The sequence below is a fragment of the Penicillium verrucosum genome, assembly GCF_028828655.1.
Source record: "Penicillium verrucosum strain IBT 35672 chromosome Unknown utg000004l_segment0_segment0, whole genome shotgun sequence".
Lineage (NCBI taxonomy): Eukaryota > Fungi > Ascomycota > Eurotiomycetes > Eurotiales > Aspergillaceae > Penicillium > Penicillium verrucosum.
In genome coordinates this window covers 756,132-782,130 of record NW_026643213.1, presented here as the reverse complement: position 1 = coordinate 782,130, position 25,999 = coordinate 756,132, and the positions used below count along the sequence as shown (strand labels likewise).

General features: G+C 49.3%; 13 protein-coding genes across 13 annotated transcripts; 5 read left to right on the top strand and 8 right to left on the bottom strand.

The window, feature by feature from the left end:
* Nucleotides 1-145: 145 nt before the first annotated feature.
* On the bottom strand, nucleotides 146-1,484 carry N7516_009764 (uncharacterized protein; the record flags this gene model as incomplete). The annotated part of the gene is made up of 4 exons (XM_057222483.1): nucleotides 146-447; nucleotides 502-575; nucleotides 649-665; nucleotides 1,380-1,484. The coding sequence occupies 4 exons, from the start codon at nucleotides 1,482-1,484 to the stop codon at nucleotides 146-148; spliced, it is 498 nt and encodes a 165-aa protein (XP_057069704.1).
* Nucleotides 1,485-3,202: 1,718 nt separating this feature from the next.
* N7516_009763 (putative pH signal transduction protein PalI) lies at nucleotides 3,203-5,012 on the bottom strand (the record flags this gene model as incomplete). The annotated part of the gene is made up of 5 exons (XM_057222482.1): nucleotides 3,203-3,207; nucleotides 3,263-3,462; nucleotides 3,520-4,027; nucleotides 4,086-4,772; nucleotides 4,823-5,012. 5 exons carry the CDS (start codon nucleotides 5,010-5,012, stop codon nucleotides 3,203-3,205), a joined length of 1,590 nt encoding a protein of 529 aa, XP_057069703.1.
* A 448-nt stretch (nucleotides 5,013-5,460) lies between these two features.
* On the bottom strand, nucleotides 5,461-5,706 carry N7516_009762 (uncharacterized protein; the record flags this gene model as incomplete). Its single annotated transcript, XM_057222481.1, has 1 exon — nucleotides 5,461-5,706. One exon carries the CDS (start codon nucleotides 5,704-5,706, stop codon nucleotides 5,461-5,463), a length of 246 nt encoding a protein of 81 aa, XP_057069702.1.
* A 1,294-nt stretch (nucleotides 5,707-7,000) lies between these two features.
* On the top strand, nucleotides 7,001-7,319 carry N7516_009761 (uncharacterized protein; the record flags this gene model as incomplete). Its single annotated transcript, XM_057222480.1, has 2 exons — nucleotides 7,001-7,247; nucleotides 7,291-7,319. 2 exons carry the CDS (start codon nucleotides 7,001-7,003, stop codon nucleotides 7,317-7,319), a joined length of 276 nt encoding a protein of 91 aa, XP_057069701.1.
* Nucleotides 7,320-7,630: 311 nt separating this feature from the next.
* Nucleotides 7,631-8,508, bottom strand: N7516_009760 (uncharacterized protein; the record flags this gene model as incomplete). Its single annotated transcript, XM_057222479.1, has 3 exons — nucleotides 7,631-7,911; nucleotides 7,974-8,006; nucleotides 8,124-8,508. 3 exons carry the CDS (start codon nucleotides 8,506-8,508, stop codon nucleotides 7,631-7,633), a joined length of 699 nt encoding a protein of 232 aa, XP_057069700.1.
* A 133-nt stretch (nucleotides 8,509-8,641) lies between these two features.
* Nucleotides 8,642-9,042, bottom strand: N7516_009759 (uncharacterized protein; the record flags this gene model as incomplete). The annotated part of the gene is made up of 2 exons (XM_057222478.1): nucleotides 8,642-8,777; nucleotides 8,852-9,042. The coding sequence occupies 2 exons, from the start codon at nucleotides 9,040-9,042 to the stop codon at nucleotides 8,642-8,644; spliced, it is 327 nt and encodes a 108-aa protein (XP_057069699.1).
* Nucleotides 9,043-11,265: 2,223 nt separating this feature from the next.
* N7516_009758 (DUF3433 domain-containing protein) lies at nucleotides 11,266-13,798 on the top strand (the record flags this gene model as incomplete). The annotated part of the gene is made up of 2 exons (XM_057222477.1): nucleotides 11,266-11,308; nucleotides 11,403-13,798. The coding sequence occupies 2 exons, from the start codon at nucleotides 11,266-11,268 to the stop codon at nucleotides 13,796-13,798; spliced, it is 2,439 nt and encodes an 812-aa protein (XP_057069698.1).
* A 949-nt stretch (nucleotides 13,799-14,747) lies between these two features.
* Nucleotides 14,748-15,352, top strand: N7516_009757 (uncharacterized protein; the record flags this gene model as incomplete). The annotated part of the gene is made up of 2 exons (XM_057222476.1): nucleotides 14,748-14,948; nucleotides 15,029-15,352. 2 exons carry the CDS (start codon nucleotides 14,748-14,750, stop codon nucleotides 15,350-15,352), a joined length of 525 nt encoding a protein of 174 aa, XP_057069697.1.
* Nucleotides 15,353-15,650: 298 nt separating this feature from the next.
* On the bottom strand, nucleotides 15,651-18,613 carry N7516_009756 (putative G-patch domain protein; the record flags this gene model as incomplete). The annotated part of the gene is made up of 8 exons (XM_057222475.1): nucleotides 15,651-15,950; nucleotides 16,015-17,043; nucleotides 17,104-17,450; nucleotides 17,512-17,572; nucleotides 17,664-17,848; nucleotides 17,914-17,989; nucleotides 18,070-18,365; nucleotides 18,493-18,613. 8 exons carry the CDS (start codon nucleotides 18,611-18,613, stop codon nucleotides 15,651-15,653), a joined length of 2,415 nt encoding a protein of 804 aa, XP_057069696.1.
* Nucleotides 18,614-19,374: 761 nt separating this feature from the next.
* Nucleotides 19,375-21,249, top strand: N7516_009755 (glycoside hydrolase family 13 protein; the record flags this gene model as incomplete). Its single annotated transcript, XM_057222474.1, has 3 exons — nucleotides 19,375-19,843; nucleotides 19,911-20,670; nucleotides 20,733-21,249. The coding sequence occupies 3 exons, from the start codon at nucleotides 19,375-19,377 to the stop codon at nucleotides 21,247-21,249; spliced, it is 1,746 nt and encodes a 581-aa protein (XP_057069695.1).
* Nucleotides 21,250-21,571: 322 nt separating this feature from the next.
* On the top strand, nucleotides 21,572-22,102 carry N7516_009754 (molybdopterin synthase catalytic subunit; the record flags this gene model as incomplete). Its single annotated transcript, XM_057222473.1, has 1 exon — nucleotides 21,572-22,102. One exon carries the CDS (start codon nucleotides 21,572-21,574, stop codon nucleotides 22,100-22,102), a length of 531 nt encoding a protein of 176 aa, XP_057069694.1.
* Nucleotides 22,103-22,305: 203 nt separating this feature from the next.
* N7516_009753 (SCO family protein) lies at nucleotides 22,306-23,478 on the bottom strand (the record flags this gene model as incomplete). The annotated part of the gene is made up of 3 exons (XM_057222472.1): nucleotides 22,306-22,523; nucleotides 22,587-22,911; nucleotides 23,005-23,478. The coding sequence occupies 3 exons, from the start codon at nucleotides 23,476-23,478 to the stop codon at nucleotides 22,402-22,404; spliced, it is 921 nt and encodes a 306-aa protein (XP_057069693.1). The 3' UTR covers nucleotides 22,306-22,401.
* Nucleotides 23,479-24,253: 775 nt separating this feature from the next.
* Nucleotides 24,254-25,695, bottom strand: N7516_009752 (putative phosphatidylglycerol specific phospholipase C; the record flags this gene model as incomplete). Its single annotated transcript, XM_057222471.1, has 2 exons — nucleotides 24,254-25,057; nucleotides 25,114-25,695. 2 exons carry the CDS (start codon nucleotides 25,693-25,695, stop codon nucleotides 24,254-24,256), a joined length of 1,386 nt encoding a protein of 461 aa, XP_057069692.1.
* Between the last annotated feature and the right edge of the window lie 304 nt (nucleotides 25,696-25,999).

The window sequence follows — 25,999 nt, the reverse complement described above, 5'->3', positions numbered from 1 at the left end:
CAATATGTTCGACACTGTTATGTATCTATCCACTTCTGCATATGCTAAACCGAGGGAAATCTAAAAGCAAAGTGAGGTGAACGAATTCTAGTTGTAAGATAGATGTAAGAGAATCAAATTGCCAATGCCCGTTCCACCTTCTGCCTCAAATGACCTGTTTCCATGTTTCCCACTCCTTAACGGCATCCTTTTCATCTTCGGTCTGTAAATTGTCTAATTCTCCCTCAAGAAACGCCAATTCCCTGTCCATATTCGCCAACTGGACTCGATGAGTATTGTACCAATATGGATGTCTGGCCATGATAGCTTCCTTCTCGCCCACAATTTCCTTGATCTTTTCATCTATGCCGTTGCGGGCCTGGGCTCGCCTATGTGCACGATTTGTAAGGTTTGTTAGACCCTCAAGTTGCTCATCGTTGGGTGTGAGAATGGGGCGACTGTCAGCCACTTTATACTTGTTAGATATGTGTTTGGTGGGGTGGAGAATGGGTTCAGTCTCACTTGAAAAGATGTAGCTAATGTAGTTGTTAAATGGGTGCTCGCTGTAGCTTCGAGAGATGATAATGATGTCTAATCTGTAATGTAACCAGAGTCGTAGTTAGCCCACTGTCTTGTCCCGAATCTTGGCCATGGGGTAAGAGGTCATACCTTGTTGATTGTGGGTTCTGTGTTGCAGTAAGCAAGCAATGTGATTGTTGAAGAAGTCGAAGAAGTTGGAATGGAAATAGCTATTTATACTGTGATATGATTGGCGCCCCTAAAGGGAAATGATAGCGCCGTTGACTGAGGTATCTCTCAGATTTCATAGCTCTCAACTTAACTTCTGCAACTCTCTACTCAATCAAGTATTTCACATTCTACCATCCATTTCGACGTAGTCCCTCCTGACAGTATTATTGTCCTAGGTAAGAAATGAGAGACAGAATCCGGTAGGATCAGTGTCACCTGACCCTGTTTGACAGGACTGCTAGCTAGATAGTCTCCTCTCCCTCTTCTTCTTTTCCCCTTTCTCCAGCAGCAAAGACCTCCAATACAGTTTCATGGATCTCTCTTCTCCTAGCTTCTTATCAGAATCTGAAGCCAAATCGACATCCGCTTCGGCCGAATATGAAAGACTGATCTTACAGCTGTATTGATAGAATACAAAGAGAAACGGTTCTATGAATGAATGGATGCACGTTACTTTCGATCAAAGGTAGGGTATACGGGATGTATCCGGGAACCAACCATTGCACATCATAGGTGGCCTAACTTCCAACATCCCAGTTCCCACTTTCCAAATGCTCAGCCGCTCTGTTCCCAGGTTGCAGATCTCGCTCTCGGGCATGGCATCTTCACGCTCTTTGGTCTGCATGCGAGGCAATTGTCGATTAACATACTCCAATTCCTCGTCCATTTCCAATACCCGGAGCCTTCCCATCAGGCGTGTCCTTCTTGATAGGCTTACGAGCGATCACGTAACGGGCCAGTTTGGGCTCCTTCATGAGAACACTGCTTGGTTGGAACCGATACAGGAGATCATATACCCAACGAGGGGTATTGGAAACATTGCCGGGTGCGCCTACATACCTTGGCGACCACACACGGAAAGAAGCCGACCCAGAAAGACTCACGAAGGGAGAATTTGTTATCCGCGCCTGAATTCTGACAACAATCACAAGCCCAAGACCACTGAAATCCCAAACCGGCCAAGAAAACGAGCTGACAAGAGTCTAACGGATCATTTCCACGGGCTAGGGGACACACGCCTCCCCAATATGAGCCTCATGACCGATGAGTTGGCCTAAGGCTGCCCGCACATCCTTTGCTCGGCTAGTCAGCTTTGGGAGCTCCTCGAGCTAAAGGGTGAGTATCCGTCATTTTATATTTGTTAGCTCGGTGTTCGAAACGTGGGGGACAAGGGTTTATCTCACTAGCTAGGTGTAAGTTGGAGTGAAAGTCTTGCAATGTAATCAGGGTCGTCAGTTCGTTATTTTGTCCCACATCTTGGTCGTGGGCGAGGGGGTGATACCTTGTTTCTTATTGTTCTCGGCCTGCACTATGTATGCAAGCAAGGTGCTTGTTGAGGAAGTCGAAACTAAAAAAAAGCGAGGTAGGATCTTCAGTAGCAATCCAGTCACCGCATTGATGGCCATTCTCGTCTATAAAAAATGAATATAACAAATGCCAGTGCAGACTAATGAAAGACTCCCAGGGGCCATAGAATAATCTTTTCAATACAGCAATGAAGAAATACCATAATAAGCCACAACCGATGTGACAGTTATACTTTGTTGTATATAGATTACTACCAAGTAGGGGAGTAGAAGAAGAATCATGATCTATTAATGCTTGAAACCCAGGGGTTCATATACCCTATTAAAACCATCTGAACAAAGGCTTAGTCTGTAGCAAACAAGCAAACTAGCAAATAGTAAACATGCATGCTTGGAATGATGCTCAACATATTTGATAGAGAGTATTTTAGGGTGTGATATTGCAGTACTCTTGGGCGCACTTTCCTTTCTGTTGTTATTCTACCTCAAGCGATGCACGGTGGCCAGGGTCTATTGTTCGGCTTTCCGTTGGTTGAACATGATATCAGGGATACCCTGGCTCTTCGAGCCCTGGCAGGGAAAGTACGATCGTAATGGTAAAATCACCCGAGAGTTTGACATGTAACGTACGAGAACTAAGTCGAGGAAAAGCCAGATGTACCGGGAAACAGAAATGTATGTTGAATTGAGTATAATAAATTCACTGTCCACTCAGTGGAAGAAGGTACACAGTAGAAGGTAAAAAGGTGATCAGATCAGTAGCAGTGTCCAGTGCTTTTGATCTCAGATAAATCCAGAGATCTCGGGGATCGGGTTCTGTACATCGTATCCGCCTGCTGCTATACATCAAAGTTCAGGCGGAGTACGGGAAAAAAAAAAAAAACCTCTCGTTCTCACGCCACTATTTCGTGGCGGATGTTTGAGGACAAGAGATGAGACGTCGAGTGATCGTCCATAGGGAGAGAGCGTTTGTGGAGGAATGGGAAGAGAAAAAGCCCACCCGTAACTCCATTCCTCAAAAGGACCGAGTGTTCCATGTAAGTGAGAAAAAATTCCAATCAAAATTTAGCCAGAGAAGTAAAGTAAAAGAAAGGGTATCGCAAAGCGTAGAAGAGGTGGAAGAATCGTGTCAAGCGTCATTGACACTTGGAAGCCAATAGATTTCATTAAACTACAAGAAAGTCAGCAAGGCTCCGCCAGCGCGTGTGATAGGTGAGAGTACGCACAGTGAGCAGCTCCAGCTCCAGGTGTCAGGGATGGGGGGATAGCAGAGTCATTGGGGGGCGATGGTCGATGAGCGAAACGGGGATCCACGTCTTCATAGTAGTTGGGTCCGCCGTTGTTAGGTTGCAGAGATTGTCCCGGCGGCCGCGGGGATGTACGAGGATCATTTGCAGTCCAGCCCGAGCGAGGAGGAACGTAAGAACTAAAGATAGAAGGTCAGTGGTCAATTTAGTGACGTATTTTGTAACATCTGACTTACCCAGGTCGACTGTACATGCTTGTTGGGCTTTCAGGGACGGGGCTGTTGATTTCAGCTGAGAGCATTTGTGGTACACTGCTCATTGGTTGAGTGGGCTCATGCATATCGTACTGCGGCCGATGTTGCGGAGTCATCTCAATGGCTTGACCTACCGTGTCCGGTGACACGGCCATGCCAATGGGCCCGGGAGATGGCTGACGCGTCTGGCCCGGTCGCCCATAGTTGTAAGGGTCTTCCATGTGAGGCGACACAGGTCGACCGTATGCGTCCAAACCGCCGTTGGGGTCGCCTGGACCGGGTCCATAGCCGACTGGGGGTCCTCGAGGTGGCACCATTCCACCGCGACCTCCACGGCCAAGCATCGGCCCCACGTATCCGCCCCGGGAGCCGGGAGAAGGACCGCGAGGAGGTCCCATGTAAGGTCCTCCGCGTCCACCTCGGGGGGGGATATCCACCCCGCCCACGTCCGTTGAAGCCAGGCGGCGCCCCTCCTCTTCGAGAGCCCATACTACCATCGGAATATTGGGGACGAATGCGCGGATCGGAGGGATTCCGTGACACCGGACCAGCGCCATATTGGCCCGGTCCGTGAGGCGGGATGTTGGCGAATTCATCTTGCGCAGCGCCATAGGGGGCACCGCGATGGTCCGGAGGTGCTTGGATATCGCTCATTGGTGTCCGCGAGTTGAGAGGTGTGCGATCGTCATCACTGTCGCGTGTATCTGTGTGGAAGGATGCGAATGTTGGGCCCGAATCGGAGTTGAGAGAGTTCGATATGAAGGCTTCCTTGGGTTCGGCAGGAGCCGGAATAGGGGCCGCGGCCACAGCCACAGTGCCATTCTGTCGGTTGTAATAGTTCTCCCCGCTCATCTCAGCATTTTCCGCGATCCGGCGCTTCCTCGCCTTCCTGCTGACAAGGGTTCGGCGCATGGCGCAGGTGACGACTCCGCAAGAGGTGAGGATGATGGTCGCGACCAGCACAATCCAACCACCCCATCCTAGATGTGGCACAAAGAGCAAGATATCGACGAGGAATGCGAGGAGAGTGACGAGGAGTGTTGGCAGCAACAATATGAGGAGCGCCAACAGGAAGCGCGGCGAGTGGGAGGGCGCATGGAAGTGGGCCGCGATCGCCAGGCAGAGGCAGATGAGGGTTAAGAAGGCGGCGACTGGGTGGATGATGAGGATCGCAGATAGGGACTCCCGAGTACCGGAAGGGAGATTGAAGTCATTGCCGGTGCTACTTATATCATCTGCATGAAATTTAGCAGAGCGCAGGCAGAAACGTAAGGGAGAGACTTACTGCTCGTGTATCCCACATGGATATCGGTGCAGGTGTCACCCTTGCAATATCCAAAAACACCATAATCGACATCTTTGAAACTTGCTACAGGAATTCCCTTAACAATAGGAGTTGAAAGGCATGAGAGTAGCAAAAGCACAAATGCGATCAGCAGCAAGATGGTGAGGGGTGTCGCAGGCTTGAGCAACATGATGAGGGGAGACCCTGGAAGTCAACCTTGTGTTTACTTCCAGGCCAAAGCAGAAATCAGATAGAAACAAAATATGCGATTATTTTCAATGGCCTAATGGCACACGCGACGTAAGAGTTGAGGGTCTAGCACCGCATTGGCAGGAAACATCTGAACACGAGATCGAAACAAAAGCTTTCAAGGCAAAGAAGTAGAAGGAAAAAAATAAGCAAATTAGGGGGGAGGCCAAGAAGTTAAGAACCAAAGGAAATTTAAAGAATCAAAAGAATAAAGGAATAAAGGAATGACAAGAGTGCAGATAAGCCATTGGGGGGAAAGAGAGTCTTGTGGGGAGAGGAGAGGAGGTTTGGATGTCTGGCCTCAGGCAGCAGTCAGATGATCCGACTCTATTTCCACGTCTGACTTTCTGTCTACATTACTCCATCTACATTACTTCATCATTTCTCTATTATGTGAAGTTTCCTATCATCTGGATCTTCTCTTTCAATGCCCCCTTGAAAATCCAACGTGAGGCTAAACAAGATGCCTGCTGCACGGTTCCCCTCCGTGGAATGTCGGGGTTAATGGTGCACAGCTGTTCTGCCTTCTCATTCGCTCTGTCCGGTCGAAGTGCCGCATCGGGACAGGTTGCCAAGCCCTGGCGTCGAAGTAGTTCTGGACGGCGAGGCCAATATCGAGCTCCGTTGGTACCCATGACCATTGGCTATGTCTGCTGGCTAATTTACCAACTTCTTGAATCCTTGTTTGTTCGATGGAAACAAGACTTTTTTCTCTGCCGTGTTCGATTGGGTCCTGGCTTTGCTACCAAGTGACCCATGAAGCTCATTTCTCTTTTCGGACTAAGATATGCGCATAGTTTCAGAAACGTCATCTTATTCGTGGTGAAACGAGATCCGCGTTTTGAAAATGTTTCCTATGAAGTCACATGTCGTGATCCATCAATGAACACACCCTTCAAACAGAACTCGCAATCTCGCCAGCCACCGTTTGATCCACTAATGCGGCACAACACTTTCTACTTTCAGTCGCGAAATTCGGCCCCCAGAAAACGCTTGGACCGGACTCTAACGCCGTTGGAGGCCCACAGTTCCACTTTTAATATGAAACAGGCAGTCTCCACCTCGAAGCTCTAACCCGATTGTCAAACTTCGTTCCATTTGCTAGAGACCAGATAAGGTTAATCGCCTTTGGCCATGGCCAGTTGATGTGTTCCTGCTGGTGCAAGTTACTGCACAGGCTCGGCCTGAACGAAGTTGATATCTTCAAGTCAATAAGCTTAAACTTGTGATCTCATCGACCTATACCTTCCAGGTAGGGTTTCACTCTTGTATCACAGTAGTGTGACCACTTACAGTCCGGACACACCACTACATTATTTAACCCCTGAGAAACTGCTTTTAGTAGAATGAAAGCTACGCCTAGAAATATTAGTGTTCTACGCTAGTTTTAAATATATAGAATGGAAGTTCTCTAGGCCTCATCTTGATTTCTTGGGATTTTGATAAATCGTCCAAAAGCCACGGGGATATGCTGTTACACATCGTAATAGAGTTACAATTCTTGGACCTAGGTGCATGTCCTTATCAGTAATAGTCATGGACACTTTACTCAAATTCCAAATGTGTGACTGATCTATCCCCAAAGGATGACAAAATTTTAATGTATACTGATATCTTGTAGGTTTTTCTATCTTCCTATCTCAATATAACCGTAGGTATTCTGACGTTTTGGGGAAATTGAAGCTTCATGAGTCGTACAGTGTCTGCGTAACCCAGCGTGTGAATCACGGCAAGGGACTGTCTAGCTAGGGGTATAACTACCTAGGTAGCTCCCATTCCCGAATATGACAGGGTTATGCAAAAAGTCGTTTAAGTTTGTTGGTTGCCTTGAGCCAAGGGTAAGTTGAGCCCATTAAGATATCAAGGCCTAGAGGACTGACTTGATGAACTCGCTCCGAAGTTGTTCGTTTATTCTATTTGCGAAACAACATGCGCTGCCTACGGAGGTTTTTTAGTTGGCCGAAATACCAGAAATCTAAGGATGAGGAGGGGCAACCGTTGGAAACCTTTGACAGAGTAACTCTGATGCGGTCATTGGAGAACTCTCGTGTCAGTGGGGGCCAGGATACTCGGTCGACATCTGGTCTTCAAGAGCACTACGTTAGATTTGGAATTGGAGGTGCTGGCAATATGCGCAAGTCCTGCTTCCCTTTCCTGGGTGTTTATCGGCTCTTAAGTGTGTTGGACTTACCTCTTACTGACATACATTGGATGAACAGAGTACTTTCCCATAATGGACGAGAAATAAGAATAAGTCCTGGTTGACCGTGTGGAGATATTGTTGAAGGTAGAGAAAACCATAAGCTATATAATTAGCTTCATGGGGATAAATGAACAAGCAAAGCCGTCGCCAAAAGGCAAACGAGACAAGCAATCCTCGAGACCCCAAAACACATCACTCAGTGCCCGGATTGTTCTTTCAGCGTAGTCGACGAGGAAAAAGCCAATATAGTTTATTGTATTAAGCTAGCGTACAATATACATCTAGCATGATGATCCAGGTTATGCATATACCTAGTCCTCACTATTGACATGGATATCTGAATAGACACATGCCTGTCACTTCCACTCCCTCGGACCTAGCGCAAAACTGAACTCCTTCAAACCCGGCGGAAGCTTCCACCTTGCAAAGAGCTGCCCATTATCTACCAAGATCCGCCGTAGCACCTCCCCTCTCCCCTCCTCTGCAGCAGGCCACACACCCTCCCATATCCTCACGTATGGCTCCATGACCCCCAAGACCTCCCTAAGCCACCTATTTGCCCTCCCCTCCTCAATCCTCCCTGTCCCCACCATCCCTCTCTCTAGTTCCTCCAGAAAGACATCCCTCTGCCGCCCCCCTCAACCGCAGCCCGCATCACCCCAACCAATATATGCGACCGCACTATAAAGTCCAACTCACCCACCTCCGCCTTGACCCCCGCCGTCTCCTCCACTGCAACAGCAGCCAAAAACTCTACCTCTTCCTCACTCCCAACTTCTGCCTCCCATCCCCTACACCATGCCTCCCACCCCACCCCACCATCCGGCCACCCACACGACATCACCTCACTCTTCCACACGCCATCCATATCCGGCTCAACAACATCCCTCCTCGCCTCACTCGCCTGCCACAGCTGCGCCGAGTACTTTGCTTCCCACGCGTATACATCATACGCTCCCTGCGCGACTAGTATCCCGAAGTTGTTCGGGCCCCACGCCTCCCGGGAAACTACCTTGGTTGGGCCAGATTGGCTAGGGGAACCGAGCCCCATATACTCAAGCCAGAAGTGCGCTTGCGTCTCCGAGTAGAGCGGCACACTAGGATGTGCCGTGCGTAGGCGTGTGATACTCGTCTCGAGCGTGCTAAGGGCTAATCTAGTAAGAGTCGCGAGCGGGAGGGAAGGCTGCCTACGGTGTGTGCGCGCGACGCTGTAGGCCCAGCGGGGAAGTTTCATTGCGTATGCGGGGGGGTCTTTGGCGTGGCAGCGTCAACGGGGAATCAGAGTCGGGTAGGTCTTGGAGGTCAGGTAGGCGGTAGAAGCGCGCTGTAGTGCGCTGGGTAAGGAAGGCAGTAGAGTAATAAGAGCGCTATGCGGAGGAGTGGAGGAGTGCGTAGTGTGTGGTGTAGAAGGACTGGAAATCATCAGGGAAGTCGTCCTCGAGTTGGTTGGTGGAGCGGTAGATGGTCGCTGTGAGCTGGGCGAGATAGAATATATCCAGGGTACTGTGATTTATTAGTATCTATACTCGCAGTACAGTGCTATTACCCACGGGATTATACATAACCTTGGAACGTACCGATTAAACCTCAACTCGCCCTCGCCAAACGACCATCCACGCGCGTGCAGCTTCTCGACAACATCAAAGATGCCGCTGCCGAGACACAGCCCCTCGTCCATATAGATGAATGCTATCCGCAGCACTTTCTCGTGGCAGTCCACCGACACCACGCCGCCTTCGACGTCAGCGAGGAATTCTTTAGCACTCATGGCGAACCCTCTGATAAGGTCTGAGGCAGGGGAATTGGATCGTATTGTGCTTTTTGGTGTCGAAATCGGTGGTAGAGAGACTTAGTGAGTTCGACCCGGCGACAGCTTCATCACAAGCCTATTGCTCAATTCTATTGCTGTACCTAGTGGGCTTAGGGACTTTTGGGTCAATCACCTTAAGCCCAGGGGTTGTTGATCGAGAGCTTAGAGGGGAATTGGCTGCAGAGAATCCCGATTTAAAGCTGATTCGGCTACTTGAGTAGAGACTGTCAGACGTTATAGATAAATCCTTTTTAAGGGTCCTCTATAACAAACGACTTAAGATGCGGGGTAAATAAGAATTTCTTACTAAATACCTTTTTCTTCCATCATAAAAGTGGATTTTCTTTGGCTGCTCCTTAATTAGCTCTATAGTTCTACTAGAGCACTTCTTCTTTCTCAGTAGTTTCGGGGATTTCTAAATGGCTTGGTAAAGTCCTTGTTTGTCAATGTTTGAATACATCCACACAGTGGTTTTGAAAGAAGTTAATTAATATTTGGAACATGTTGACTCTCGATATGTTCTCTCAACTTATAACTTCGCGGCCAATAATCCAAGCGATTGTCGGCTAGAAGACCTAAGTGCAACAAGTTCATCGGTGCGGCTTTCAAATTTTTAATCCGATTTTGTATTTTACCATTTCTAGTTGCATCAAAATACTTTCTTTGGTGTGCACAGCAGTTCAAGGGGCAAGCCGGTTTCACAAAATTGCCTATAGCCCTAGAAGTACCCGATATGTTACAATTCAGGCTCCTTATTTAGTATTGCCGACAATATATATATAGAAGAGCAAGGAGCTTAGTAATATCCAGAAAATACTTTTAAATATGAATCTGCGGAACTAGAGCAGAGCCATACCTTTCTATCTAGGATGTCAGTACGTAGGCCTTTATTGTCAAGTTGAAAGCACTTACGTTCAACCTCCTTTGTCGGATTTCCACGCAAACAATGTGCTTGGTACAGGTATACCCAGCTACAACAAAGATTTAGTCCAAGTAATTAGTAAATGGCCACGACATGCTGGAAATTTAAATAGGTAAGGAACTTAACAAGACCACCAAATGCAGCTGATCGACCTAGAACCTATAAGCCAGCTTTCCCAAGTGGTAAATGGCAACCTTCAAACAGAACTAGGGAAGCACTTGTGATTATTGTAGAGCCAGGCCACTTTCAAATTCAGTGCCTGATAACAAACGGAATAATTACCCATGTTACATAGTATATAGTCACTGTGGTTCTCAACTCCCAAATCCCTTGAACCAATCATTCATATTCATAGCGGATGGTATCTGTCAAATTTGTTTATCCATGGCAACTGAGTTAGAAGCCATAAATATTTTTAATCATGATGAATAGGAGTATCCCAAACAATGTCTAATAAAGTAAAATTGAACTCGATCATATGTTTCATGCTCCCCTGGATACAGCCTTATGCTTTTATGTGGTGTTCGGCCCGCGAAGCCCTAGTTCCAGCCACTCATACCAGCAAGGGAGAAAAAACAATTGGAACACCACACTGCATCATTGAATTGGGACCATTGACAATTTTTGGGACACACCCTGCTTGTGTATTGCGTACAGCAGTCATCTAGGGTAGCAATTGTTGGCAATTATTGCCTAGGACCCAGTGTGGAACTCGTCTGGAGATGCGAGGCAGAAGAGTCCAGATTGTTACATTGTAGGTCGGGGGTCTAGCAAGACATACAGGACTATAGTTGAAATTGTTACCATGGAGATTATTGCTGATTGAAATTGAAATTGAAATTGAAACACCAACATTAAAACAGAAGACGATCTGGTGTGAGACCTGGTGAGACTTGGGGAGATCGCAAAAAGGCCAAGCTTTAGGCGATGGATGTGCTGGTGATCGGGCCGCGAAACAACTCAACCATTTCCAAAATTGTTCCTCGAATTTTGATTCGATATCATTTTGACTGTGATTCATCAAATTAATAGTGTCTGAGTTGAAAATCCTTATTTTAATCCATCCCTATTGGCTTGTCGAGTGCAAAGCTCGACGTGGTGGCTGGGGTGGCTGGGGGACGTCACCCCAGCACGATGGCAGACAAAAACCCGCTGGGCAGCGATTGCTGGTCCTCAAAAAAATCCCTTCGGATCTCAAGGGCGTCGAGGAATGCTTCTAGATTGATTATAGTTGCGCGTGGGATCAATAACCAGCCAGCATGACGAACCCGACGAGAAACTTCAGCCTGCGCAACGTTAACAGTACGTGCATATAAGACCTCCCGCCCCCGTTGTCTTTTTAATTACAGACATCGCACAGCTTTCAGAAGTCTCAAGTCAACTGACTCCTATATAGCAAGCAAGCCGCAACTTGCCCGAACAGAATCTCAACAATCTGTGGCTGCATCAGACGACTACTATTCATTCTCAGATCGAGCTCCTTCTAGTCCTGAGAGTCTAGCAACAATCATGCGATTCAGGACTCCAGACTCTCATGCACCATCACCCGCCATGTCGCAGATAAATCTTGCCCAAGAAGATCGCGAGTCTCAACGCCCACCAACGTCCAGCACAGTTCGGTTCGTAGAAGACAGACCGGGTCACATCAGTCCCATATCCAACGGGTCAAGATCAAACGAGGCTTCTCACAGATCTCCCAGTGACTACCCGGGACCAGCTCCAACCCCAGGCTTGGATGATTCACCATACGTCCGGTTTGCAATCGATCAGATCACCCAAGACAGAGCTCGCGGTGTCCAAAGGACAGACTCTATTTCCACCACGACGACAAGTGACTATCCAACTGATAGACTTGTATGGGATGAGGGACTCGGTTATTTCACCCGCACACGCACCCCGATTCGACATGACACGCCTCCAGTGAGACCATCGTATACATCTCCTTCACCACAGGCTTTGCCGCAAAGGCCAATGTCAGTGGACCCCGAGTCCTTCACAGCCGTTGATGCGCCGGAGCAAAGCTTGTTGTATCCTTCCTTGGACTACTTGCCTCTTGCTCTACGACCGGGGGCTTTGGCACTCACGATATTTTGCTGTCTGGCCATGATGGCGGCTATATTGTTTTGCAATGTTTGGTCCCGTGGCGAGGGCGGATTATGGAACTACCTCCGTCAAGGGGACTCGAGGTATTTTGTGCTTCAGTTCCTACCACAGATTGCTGCTGCGCCCATCATCATCTGGTCATTCGTCATTCAGGCGGCAGTATATCGCATAGCACCTTTTTCTATGATGTCAGCAGAGCGGAAGGAAGGCCTAGTAATGAATCGCCTACCTATCCTTTCGAAAAATTTCGTCTTTCCCGACTTTTCCCATTTCCGACATGGTGAGGCCTTGTTCGGATTCTCTCTGTTCACAATTTGGCTCTCAAACTTCTTCGCCATCCCTCTCCTCAGTTGTCTTTTCCAGGCAAAGTACTATATCATCGACGGAGAAGGTGTCTGGAAATGGGCTTCAGTTGAATCTGTGGGCTGGACATTGGTGGGATTATATGGTGTTTTGACTCTAGGTCTGATGATGCTTTTCGTCCGTTTCCTTCGTGGTCGGTCTGGCTTGATGTGGGATCCCGTTAGCCTGGCAGATTTGGTCTCGATCATTCAGCGATCGAACATCCTCCACGACTTCGAGCATTCCGAGACGCTCCCCTCGGTACGAGAATCCCTTGATCCCCGAGTCCTCCGACTGGGCTACTGGAAACTCTCAAGCAAGACCGAGATTTTCTACGGAATCGGCGAAGTAGATGCTCCCGTGCGCACCCCATCTCTTCACCAGGCTGGCAAAAGTCGAGAGAATCAGCCAAACGGACTTGCCAAGGTTTGCTTTGATCTTGAGCACAACGGTGAACTTGCCAATGACCCAAACGAGCACCACCTATACTCGCCAACTGCTCGGTATCGCTGGACACCTTGGTTCCTTCGCAAAATCCCGGTATTTATTTGGATTATCATCGTCTTCGCCCTCTTCGTCGCTTTTGTCGCCGTTAGCTTTATCAACAACGCTATCGTGAGCGGCTTCCCTCCTAGACTTCCAACCCTCCCATCGACAAGCGCATTCTCCGCCTCCAATTTTGTATACAGCTTTATTCCCGCATTAATCGGCAACACCCTCTTCCTTGCCTGGCAACCCGTCGACGTATACTTCCGAGCCCTCCAGCCATATGCCGAGCTCTCATCCCCCAGCGGCGCATCCGCCGAACGGAGCATCTTACTCTCCTACCCATCCTCATATCCGTTCCAAGTCACCATCCAGGCCATCATCAACCGCCACTTCAAAGTCGCATTCATCTCTCTCATGAGCCTCTTATCCATCGGCATCCCCATCCTCGCCGGCGGCGTTTTCATCGCCCTCTGGTTCCCCTCTCACGACGGAATCCGCATTGCTACCTTTCTTCCAGCATTCTACGCTTTGATCGGCTTCTGTGGCTTATATGCCATATCTTTCGTGGCAATCTGGCCAGGTCGTCGTCGCTATCTCCCACACGATATCACCACCTTGGCTGATCTGATGAGCTATCTTTATCAGTCACCTCTCCTGTCCGATAAAATCCTGCGCGAGCCCAGGAGTAAGACTGACCTCGTCACTCGTCTTATTGTTGCTCCGCCCTCGGAACGTCAGCTGCCTTTGTATGGCTTTGGCATCTATGTCGGTCGCGATGGTAAGGAGCATCTTGGTATCGATCGCTTCCAACGCCCTGGTCGCACTGATATGCTCATTACCACGGGTAATATGAAATAATCTTCCCCTTCACGACTTTTTGGATAGCAACTTCCGCGATGCTATTATGATTTGCATATTTATAAGCATATATTGACGATTCTTTCGAAGCGCGCTGAATTATGAACATATGAGAATGATTTTTGAAATGTTTTTGAACGATTTTCGGTTTGGTCTATTGTTATTCTGACAGTTGCATACTCGGCGTTTTTGCATATTTTATATACTTCTGATTTGATTGGCGTTATATTTTGGTAATAGATAGAAGATAATTCGTTCAATAACAGTCTGGATATACAGTTTCCCTTTGAATTCATCGCTCAAGTACACCATTGAGGTCAATGCTCAGACTATACTTAGACAAAGAGGTATCTCGAACTTCTACGCATGAGAAATGTGAGAACTTGTAAAGCACACAACGATTAACGAATTCAATCATGGATTTGGATTTCTGCCCTATGCCGTCGCAATTGCTATGCAATCGGGCTTATACAATGAGATATCCGAGTCAGCCCGATGACCGAGCCCTAAAAACTCTGGTGATAATTCGGCCTCGTCTATGATGTAGCCATTTGTTACTTCGTGTGGTCGGTTCTAGAATGGTAGATCTCTAGCCCTGCCTTCTATTTGATAAGTCCAATTTCCACCAAATGGTTATATGTCAACAATGAAGGCACCCGACATTGGAAATCCTCGGTGAGATTCGGGTCACGTGTGGATCTGCAATGTCATCTCCACCTCCCCACGGATTTGCTTCATCCACGCGAACAGCAGGACAACCTCTCCGATACAGTGCTTTGAGTTAGTTACCTTACCCTCGCGGAAGAAACCCATACCCAAGCATCCTCTCAATCCTCTCCATTGGATCTTCCAACCCTCGATCTTCCACCATTCCTCATTTTCCCACCCATCCAGCTCCGCCTCGCATCACCAACAAAACAACCCTCATCCCCACACACCGCGCATAGCAATGGTTTCACTATTCGGCTGGGGCTCAAGCCCAAGCCCAACCCCGGAGTCGAGTCAGCCAACACCTCCCCAAAACAATCGAACACCCGATGAATCCGCAACCCCAGAACCAACACAAACGCAATTAGCGCAACCACCCTCGCCGCAAACAAACACAAACCTCAAACTCCTCTTCGGAGGAATGACCTTCTTCGCGCTGTCGGTATTAGTCACACGTCGCGCGTTTCATAAAAACGTATCGCCTGCATCCCGCCATTCTACACAAGCTCCATCTACCACCAGCCGCACTCCAACTCCGCAGGCGATGCATTCGAGGCTCTGAATCTGGCGACTCTCAATGTGATCTCGTTTGGACTGATGGCTGGCGGTGCGGTAGGGTATGCATTGAATATTAATGGGCTTGAGGATATGCGGAGATTCGTGCGCAATGGGTTGAAGGGTGGTAGTGATACGCCTGTGAAGAGTGATGAGGAGCTTGAGACGGAGGTCACGGAGTGGGTTACTAAGATCCTAGGTGATAAGTTTGAGAAGCAGTTGGAGAAGGAGAAGATGAAGAAGGCGTTCCGGGACGAAAAGGTCGATCAGGATACTAAAGAGAGTAACTGATTATGGACTTTGCAAATACTACTTACTTGGACACACACACCTACCCACACTCTACTCATGATTTGATACCAACTGTACATTAGACATGCATCTACTGGGCGTGGATTACCGGTTACAAATGGAATGACACCCGAAACGGATGCGAGCAATGATACTAGTACACGTTCATTAAGTCGTAATCTTACATGGGATCGGCCACTCAGTTGTGGCTCAAAGGTGTTCATCGCATGTCATCCCCCTTCCCTTCACCCACTTCATTCCCCCCTCAACTCCCCCGATCAACCGCTTTCAGAATTGCTTAGGAACGGTCCATGTCCTCGTAGCGCTGGCGCGCGGTATCCCTGGTCCTCTCCAGGAACTCCTCGTACCGGCCCCTGGTGTTCCGCCCGGCTTCTTCGGTCGCCTCCCCCAATCGACTTCCCGGCGCCCCCAATCCCACACCCTGGGCATACACTTCGGTGGGAATCGGCTCGGTGACGCCGGTTCCTTGGGCACCAAGGCCAGATCCTTCGGTCCAGCCCATCCTGTTCAGAAGGGAGGCACCGATCGAGGTAGGCTGTACTGGAGACTCGCCCTCCTCTTCTTGCGCGGGGGCCCGCTGGTGGGTATTGGCATCGTTATGTCCGAATGCCTGACGACGCTCCTCTGCGCGGTCTCGGTACTCGGGGGGTTCCTGGAGCTCTTGGGCCAGCCTGCCCAATATCCTGGGCGATACCGGCCTCCTTGAGCTTTTTCAGGCCCCACTCCACCTCATCCTGGTCTTGCAGCTGCTTGCGATGGTGTTCACTGATACGGTCGTGTGCGAAGAGCTCTTCCGGAGGATCAAAATTGCTGAAGCACAACAAGCACCAGCCCCGGTTTAGGTCGGCAAAGGATCGGGGTGATGGTGGAATCCAATATTTCTTCTCAATTTCGTCGCGATATTCGTCATGGCTGCCTTCGTAGTTTGGCGTCGGCATGGGAATGACACCGTAGATAATCAGCAAGCATACACCCCTTATTCTCATGTCGACATCCTGAAGCTTTTCGAAGTGGGCCACACTGCCGTTCTCATGCGTTCTGAGATGTCCCTCATTCACAAAATCTTGCTCACACAAGAGGCAGCGGAGGTTGCCCCAGTCTGCAAATGATGGAGCCACTGAAGCAACTAAGTCAGTCTGAGTTGCCAAGTCAGTCGTCCGGGCAGCAGTGTCGGTGGTCAGGGCAGCAGTGTCGGTGGTCGAAGCTGCCGAGTTCGAGCCCTCTGCAGGATTCCCAACAGCATCTCTGTTGATCCCGTGTAGTTCAGCGTGGCGGTCACTCCAGAATTGGAGCTGGGGTGGCATTGCAAGCTTCTTGGTACTCGCACTGGTCGTGGCATCAGCTCTCCTCTTTTTTCCTTTATCAGAGTCCTTTGTGTCCTTGGCTTGACCGTCTCCATGGTTCGAAGTTATCTTGTTGGCTTTCTGTTCCTGTGCGGCATCGTCCTCTGCTGTCGACAGCACCAGTTCTGACACGTATGCCTCCTCATCCCAGTACTTCAACCGCACGGAGGTGTTGTTTGACAGGCTGAACGTGTAGTTGCTAGCATCGGATGGGGCGTTCGTGATAGGAACAAACACTCCGCCGTGAATGTAGGTGACCAACACCGGCTTGGAGGAGATGGTAAATTTTTCGAAAGAGTTGAGTCGCATCATTGCGTCTTGTGCATCCTATGATGTCAAAGATTAGGGGGAGAAAAAAAAGTAAGGAGGTGAATACAATAAACGTACCTTAACTGTCACAAATTCTGCGAATCCGTAACGCCAGCTTGCATTAGTGTTGCGATCACGTACGAGTAGCACGCGACGGAGAGAGCCTTCACGGGCCCCCAGGTTGCTGTCACCAGTGGTAGAGGCTACCTTTGATCCCTTCTTTTGATTATCAGGGGCACTGTCATTGTTGCCGGAAGGCCGATACAATTTGGAAACTCCTTTTGCAAGAAGCTCCTCCGTGGTAGATGCCTCCAGGCCACGGATCAGGAGGAACTGGGAGGGTTCGGTCTCAGGAGCGACATCATGGTCACCCTCGTTAGGTATCTTGGGAGCCGGAACTCCAGGAGGGCCAGAAATATCCATATCTGCTTGGATGATTTAATGTTAGAAGGAGAATTGTGTGAAGGGTGGTGATGGTGTACGTACTGGGTCGTGGGTCTCTGCACTTGAAGCACTTTGTTCGTGAGGAAAAGTTCAGGACGTGACACTGATTTTGTAAGCGCAGAACAATAGCAAGGTAACTAGGTACCCCTCCGATGTGGGAAAGCAGGTTGCCTGGAGCCACCGCGTTGACTTACGTTCCTGCAGTTCCAGTCACTTGGACGAGGGTGGTCTTCTCTCTCGCGGCTGTAAGCGATGCGCACTTGTGTACTTCGGTCGTTGGTGGGACCATAAAAGAATATGTAAGGGAAGTTTCGTTCAACAAATTCGCGCGATGCGTCAATTGTGGGAAATCGCAGGAACCCTAGTTGCCGCGACAACTCTGTTGGACGCAATACCAGGTTAGAACGGTGCAAACTCTCCAAGCGGACTTCCACTTCCACATACTTGTCTCTCGGTCACGAATAACCTTAATGCGATCTAGGCCGTCGATGTGATAAGCATTTCTGAGTTCAACAGCGACCTGTTCACGAATAAATGAGCACAATGTCAGCATTTGTCCTCAATAATACAGATATTCAAATGTCAATTTTGACAACTCACATGTTCTTCCGTCATGTCCACCGGAAGTCCACTCATCATAACTTCTCGGCTCACCTGCCCCATATGGGGCTGACCTCGACGAGGGCTGCGACTCCGGCTTGGATTGCCGCTCGCGCTTCGATAGCCCTCACGGTCACGGTCTTTGTATGGGTGTCTACCCCGATGAGGAGATGAGCGCGAGTCTCGACGATAATCATCGCGATCACGGCTTCTGTAACCTTGTCCAGGTTCTCTGTCTCGGGAGTACTCGAGTCTGCTATCGGCTGCTAGTCTTCGAGGAGGCGATCGTGCACGATCTTTATCCATCGATTCAAATGACACTCAAGTTAGCCACAATTCCATGCATTGGAGAAATCTCCAATTGGTCCTGCGACGAAGGCGCGTATGGCCTCATACACCCTTGACGTGCGGGGAGATGCTTACCAGGCGAGCGAGATCGCGAACGATCATCATACATGCGACCATCGCGATCATTTCGCGAAGGAAAGGGACGACGACGACTTGATGCCGAAGCAAATTTCTCATTATGATACGGAGGCGCCATGAGTGAGAAGTGAAAGCAGGAAGATCTCCAGGGCTGTGAATGTCTTACCTTGTGCCTTTCCCGATAACGATAACGGATAATTTACCCATGCGGAGGCGATGTTAGTTACTACACAACCGGCCCTACCTTTTTCCGAAGCAAAAGATTTGACAGGTGACACTGATACTTAAAGTTGACTGGTGGTGAACCCTCCCTCCCTCAAGGTAAACTATACGTCCGGAGTTGCTACAGAGCTGCTACAGATCTTCTACAGAGCTGCTACAGAGCTGCTATAGCCTACAGAGCTGCTATAGCCTACAGTGCTGCTACAGTCATTGTCAGTGCTACTACAGTGCTATGAAGTATACATTCTGAAGGGACATTTATAACCACCCCTAAAAGACCACAAAAAGACATTGACAAGGCCACTTGGGCGGTCGGAATAGATCGCCAATTCACTTGCATCATCGTACTTCCGATCCACATCGTATGGCTTCTTGATTCAACAGATATACAAGCCACCAAATTCCAAAGTACATCTCGCCCCTAGTGATCTCGGCCCGACATATCAATAAAGCTGATTGATTGGTCCTACCCCGCGGTGGGATAAACATGAGCGATTGACCATGCTCCAAGTGTCCTTGCCAGCACAGCTCTCACAGCAAATAACCATATTATTTATTATATAGGAAGTGCTCCAGAATCCTAAATTCTTTCATATTTCCTCTCTGAATTTCCTAAATCCTTAATCTCTTCTCTCAATTACCGCATCTCAACCTGCCATGGCTACAGCAAAATCCAACCACCGCGCCTGGTGGAAAGAAAGCTCTGTGTACCAAATCTGGCCTGCATCCTTCAAGGATTCAAATGATGATGGTATTGGTGATATTCCCGGTATTATCTCCGAGTTGGATTACATCAAGAACCTCGCCGTGGATATCGTTTGGCTGTGTCCGTCATACAAATCCCCGCAGGTGGACATGGGTTATGATATCTCCGACTACTACAGCATCGCCGATGAGTATGGCACAGTGGAAGATGTCGAGAAGTTGATTGCCGGCTGCCACCAGCGGGGTATGAAACTCCTCATGGATTTGGTCGTCAATCACACCAGCGACCAGCATGCATGGTTCAAACAGTCACGCAGCTCGAAGGATAATGAGTACCGTAACTGGTATGTCTGGAAGCCCGCCACGTATGATGAACATGGCAACCGCCAGCCTCCGAACAACTGGGTTTCTCATTTCCAAGGTATGTAGTTTGATATTCCCGTAAGTTGATTTGATTAAACCCCCATCTGACCCAAATTCTACTATAGGAAGTGTCTGGGAATGGGACGAACTGACCCAAGAATACTACCTGCACCTATATGCAGTCGAGCAACCCGACCTCAACTGGGAACACCCACCCGTCCGCAAGGCTGTGCACGACATCATGCGGTTCTGGCTCGACAAGGGCTGTGACGGATTCCGCATGGACGTAATCAACTTCATTAGCAAGGAGCAGAGTTTCCCGGATGGACCCATCAAGGACCCGCGGACTCCGTGGCAGTGGGGCGACAAATGGTATGCCAACGGCCCGCGCTTGCATGAGTACCTCGCGGATCTTGGCAAGATTCTCAAGGAGTATGATGCCTTCAGTGTTGGTGAGATGCCGTTCGTCACTGATGAGAAAGAGGTGCTCCGTGCGGTGCAATTTGATCGCAATGAGATCAATATGATCTTCAATTTCGAACATGTTGACATCGACCATGGCAAATATGGTAAATTTGAACCTGGTAGCTGGAAGCTCACTGATTTGAAGGATTTCTTTGAGCGTTGGCAGACTTTCATGTATGCCAATGATGGGTGGAATGCGCTCTACTGGGAGAATCATGATCAGCCCCGTTCTATTGATCGTTACACAAATACTAGTGGGGAGTATCGGCTGGTGGCATCCAAGATGTTGGCTACTGCGCTGGCACTGCAGGCTGGTACTCCGTTTGTTTACCAAGGACAAGAGCTGGGGACCAGGAATGTGCCCAAATCATGGGGTATTGAGGAATACAAAGACATTGATTGTCTGAACCACTGGAAAAGGTAATTAATTCCACTCTCCTGGTGGGGCTTGTGCATGTTGGCTAATTATAGACATTCCATAGAATCCCAAAGGATGACACCGCTGCGCAAGCAATCGCTCTCCAAGAATATCAGAAGAAGTCCCGCGATAACGGTCGCACTCCTGTCCAGTGGTCAGCTGCTGAGAATGCCGGTTTTACAGGCCCTGGTGTCAAGCCCTGGATGTCTGTGAACACCGATTATGTGCGGATCAATGCCGAAGCCGAAGTCAAAGATCCCAACTCAACATACCATTACTGGGCAACTCTCCTGAAATTGCGCAAGCAGTACCTTGATATCTTTGTGTATGGTGACTTCACACTTCTGGACAGGCCGAACCAGGAGGTCTTTGCATACACTCGTCAGTACGAAGATCAAAAAGCCTTGGTTGTGTGCCACTGGACGGAGAAGACTGTGGAGTGGGATGCGGCGGGCAACGGGATCACTGGTGTCAAACAGGTCTTGCTTGACACTTATGAAGGTGTTGAGGAAGCTTCCCAACGGTTCTCTGGTGGAAAATGGACTCTTCGGCCGTATGAGGCTGTTGTGCTGCTCCTGTGATGTGTGATATATATGTGAACTGAGGTTAACCACAAGCCACTTCGCTCATACATTGTACCTAGATTGTTTCCTACAATGAAGAGATATGGATTTAACCACAAGCAATATAACCTGAGTTATAGAATCCACCCAAATCCTAAATATCCAAAGCTGTCCACACTCTCGGTGCTCTCCGCAGATCGGGGGCGCGCTCTTATCTGATCCCCGCAGCAGATAAGCATTGAGGGGGACCTACGATCACAAACTCCAACAAAATTCAACATTCAAAAGAACCCAATCCACTCGAATAATCGCTCATCCCAAATCCCAAGTCCAAAACAAAATGAGTTCCTCAGAACAAACCCCGCTCCCGGCCCATCTCGACCCAAAAACCTACCCACGCTCCCACCATGACGCAACACAAAACATCCACATAACGCTAACCTACGAAACCCTCGACGCAACCACCTGTTTATCCCAAACTTCCTCGCCTGCCGCAGGTGCCAACATCCTCTTCCTCGGCACTACGCGCGATACCTTCGAAGGCCGCTCCGTCTCCCAGCTCAGCTACACGGCCTACCCGCCTCTGACGCTGAAGACGCTAGCGGGGATCGCCGAGGCCGCTGTAAAGACACATAAGCTTGAGGGCGTGAGTATCGCGCACAGACTCGGTACCGTGCCGATTGGAGAGGCTTCTATTGCTATTGCTGTTAGTGCGGGACATCGGGGTGCTGCGTGGAGGGCTGGTGAGGAGGTGCTTGAGGCTTGTAAGGAGAAGGCGGAGATTTGGAAGAGAGAGGAGTTTGTTGATGGAGGGATGGAGTGGAGGGCTAATGTGGATCGGGATGCTGAGGGGAGGGTTTTGGGGGTCTGAGGGTGTTTAAGTTGGGAGTTTATGATTGGTGAACTTGGTTGGTTGGTTTTTTTTTTTTTTTTTGCGAGTAGATTGGGAGTAATGCTGATGGTTCGTTTCTACAGGTGTTGCCCAGACAAGATTGGTTTCCTGGGCCTCTATATTTGTTTGTTTCGACGAAGTTTGGTCGGACACCCCGGATATACGAGCATGAACAAAAAGCAGGAGCATTTGGAACATGGTTCCGGCGTGAGTAGGGTATTCAGTTATTCGAATGACTATATTGTACAATTTCCATACATACACCTAGCGCAAGACTCTTACTCGGTCTTGAGTGGCCTTCCCTCCCTCTTCCAGTCATTGATGTGCTCCAGAATCACCTTGGAGGCAGACTCGGGGGTATCCTGGCGACCGATACACTCGACGAAGTCATTGTCGGGGTCTATGGTAAACTGTTAGCATGCTGAAGATATATAACCTAGGTTGGAACGTTTCATCAACTCACCCATCAGGTAGAAGTAGATACTGTGATCCACGAGGTAGTCCTCGCCGGGCTTGACATCCTTGGGAGTACTGAAGTACACACGGTACTGCTTGCAGACGTTCTTGACCTGCTCGTATGTGCCAGTCAAGCCGACGATACCGGTGTGGAACTCCTTCAGGTACTCGCGCAGCACCTCGGGCGTATCACGGACGGGATCGCAAGTAATAAAAACGGGCATGAAGAGCTTCTTGTCTCCGGTAGCGGCGTTGACCTTATCGATGATCTCGGCCATCTTGTCCAGCTCATCGGGGCAGATATCGGGGCAGTGCGTGAAGCCGAAGTAGACCTAGAGAAAAAAAGCGAGATTTTGTTAGCGAATACCGTTCTAGTGTATCAGATCCATTGGTCCTCTCCTGTTCCATTGTCCAGGGTAACTCACGAAGCTGTATTTGCCCTTCAAGTCCTCTGCCGTAAACTCGTTCCCATCAAGATCCTTCAAGACGAACGGACCGCCAACCTTCGGCTTACCAACACCCTTGCTCATCTCCGTCATGCGCTTGCGCTCAAGACGGGCCTTCTCAACACGGAAGTAGAGCATCATACCGGCACCAGTCAGGACGAAGAGAAGTGCGGCCTTCCACGAGAATGGGCCGGTCGAGTTGCGCTGGCGCATCTGGCCCATTGTCTTGGGGCCTGATCGGAAGGCGGAGGTTGAAAAGTTGTTCTGTGTGGAGATCATAGTGCGCATGCTTTGATTGCATCGTGGGCGCTGTGCTTGGGTGTAGGCTCGGCATTGTGATGCGGTGTTGTTTCGGAGGAGAGGGAGGATACGTTGTGTTGGGGTAGATTCAATGGCGATATTGCGGGTGGCTCGGGTTAAGAGCCCACTTGCCAATCTCATGGGAGAAGGCATTTTGATTGTTGTGAAGCTGTGGTTGGGGGAGATCTTGAAGGGGAGGTTGATTATCAATTGGCAACTCCGGGCGGAATTCGAGAATCTCCAGATCGGCACCCCAATCAAGTTTAGTGTGGCTGCCTCAGGCGCTAATCGTCCATTTTGCTTCTTGTACGACATAACTGCTCTCTCCAATTTTAGATGCACTACACGGGCACTTGTTTCTTAGAAGAAAAAGAAATGCACTCTACACTTGGTCGCCAAGGTTTTCCAATGGAAATCCAAGACGTCCAGCCACACACCAATCAACAAAGATATAAGTTGTACATGCATACAAGGCCATCTCGGGTGATATTGTCTCCCAGAGATATGCCAAGGTCTGGTGCAGGCTTGTACTACAGTAAGTCTGGGGTGCAGCTTGACACTCAATTTGTAAAGGAACAAAAGACGGAACGAACTCTTGGAGCTGGCTTCTGTTGAGGTTTCTCTCAAAATAGTAACAAGTTATATCTAGAAAGCTTGTTTTGTACAAGTTGTGCGTTTCCCGTGCTCTACGACTGATCATTTCAGGAGACATGTAAGGACATACAATAAGACACTTAAGAAGAAATTAGAAAAATGAATTGTAGTAGTATTTTAATAATTTTAACGTTTCAAACATGACATCAAAGGCATAAATAGAATATATAGAAAGAAAAAGGATAATTAATAACTATTAACAAGCTATTCAACCATTTATCTATACCACATAAGACAGAAATCCCAAGCCAGTGCGATTTTGTCCAACAGGCTCTCAAATGGCATCGGGGAAAGTGTGAGGGTTCTTAAGAGTCTTGGGGGTAGTGCGGGAGTTGGGGCCGATGAGGTGGTCAAAGGCGGGCGAGTGCTCAACACGAGGGCTCAGATCCTTCAGGTCCCACAAGTAACCGAGGGTCTTGAGCACGGAGGTAGCACTGTATGCGGCAGACTCGCCGGTGACGGGGTCAGAACCGTAGCCCTCAACGTGACCCTTGGGGGCGTAAGGAGAGAGCAACCAGGTGGGGATACGACCACCGAGACGGTCGAAGCTGAAAGTGTACGAGCTGCCATCATACGCGGTCTCGGTGTAGGTCTTGTTATCGGGGCGAACGGCAAGAGGGGGAGCGACGTGGTCGAAGAACCCACCGGTCTCGTCGAAGGAGACAAGGAAGAGAGTCTTCTCCCATTGAGGGCCAGTGCGAACGGCATCGTAGATCTGCTTCAGGAAAACCTCACCGAAGGAGACGTTGCCGGCGGGATGCATGGAGTTGGTGTTCAGGCCACAGCAGGAGGGGTTAATGTAGGATAGCTGGGGGAGGAGGCCCAGGTAGGCATCCTGGTAGAAATTCGCGGCCGGGACGACGTTGCTCTTGGCATTTTTGGCGGTCCAGTCGAAGAACATGGAATCAGGAAGGAAGGCGCCGTTGGTGCCGTCGTAGTTGAGCCACGAGATGCCCTTCTCGGAGGCAGCCTCGAAGATGCTGGTGGCCGGGATGGCGGAGACATCGAAGTCCTCATCGTTCTTGCCGTGGCCATCGGTAACACCAGAGACCGCACAGAGACGATTGGGGTTGGTGGGCTGGTTGATGATCAGTTTGATATCTTTGGCTGGTTTGAAAAATGGACAGTACTTACACCAGGGACACAGGAGTGCCAGTTGTTGAAGGTAGTGAACTCATCAACAATGTCAACGATGGTGGGGACCTGACTCTCAGAGTAATATCCCATGACCTCATCAGTTGCGCGCTCAGCAGAGACCTTGGGGTGCCGAAGAATTTGACGGTTGACAAAGCCCGATAGGTCGGGAGTCAAAGTGCCATTGGCAATGGCCTCATTGCTGGGGCTATATTGACCATAGAGCTCGAAGTTGGTACCAGTGAGTGTGTGGTCGGGGTCATTGAGGACCGAATCATAGTTCTTGGACTGAGTGGACCACTTCTTGCTCTTGGGGTTGGCGATATCCTCCAGGTTGTAGAAAGGACCATTGTTGACAACGTTGTCCAAACCCTGCTTCTTCACACCACCCAGGATGTTGTCGAATCCACGGTTTTCCAAGAGAACCCAGACAACGTTCTCGATCTTGCCCTTCAGGTTGTCAATAGACTCCTTCGAACCAGACTTATAGCCGAAGGGCGTGTTTCCGTTGCCCTTCTCCACGGCGGCACCCAGGGCGCTGCCGGACAGGCCAAGCAAGGAAATGAGAGCGGTGGTCTTCATTGTGCCTGTAGATGATGTGGTAGAGAGAGTTGGACTGAAGTGAATACGAAAATCATTTCCTCGGTCGTTGGACGACTTTTATATTATCTTCTACATGTATGATGTGTGCATGAGTAGAGATAATTGCGCTGGGAAAATGTACAGGCGGAAATTAGACTCCATAGCAAATGAAAGGTGGCCGTTCTTGCCACATGTTCAGCCTGTGAGCTTTCAACGGCCGATCAACGAGCTATCGATGGCAAGCGAGCACGCCTTGGAAAGGCCGTGTGGGTGTGCGGGTGGAGTTGAGATAGCTCGGATGCTA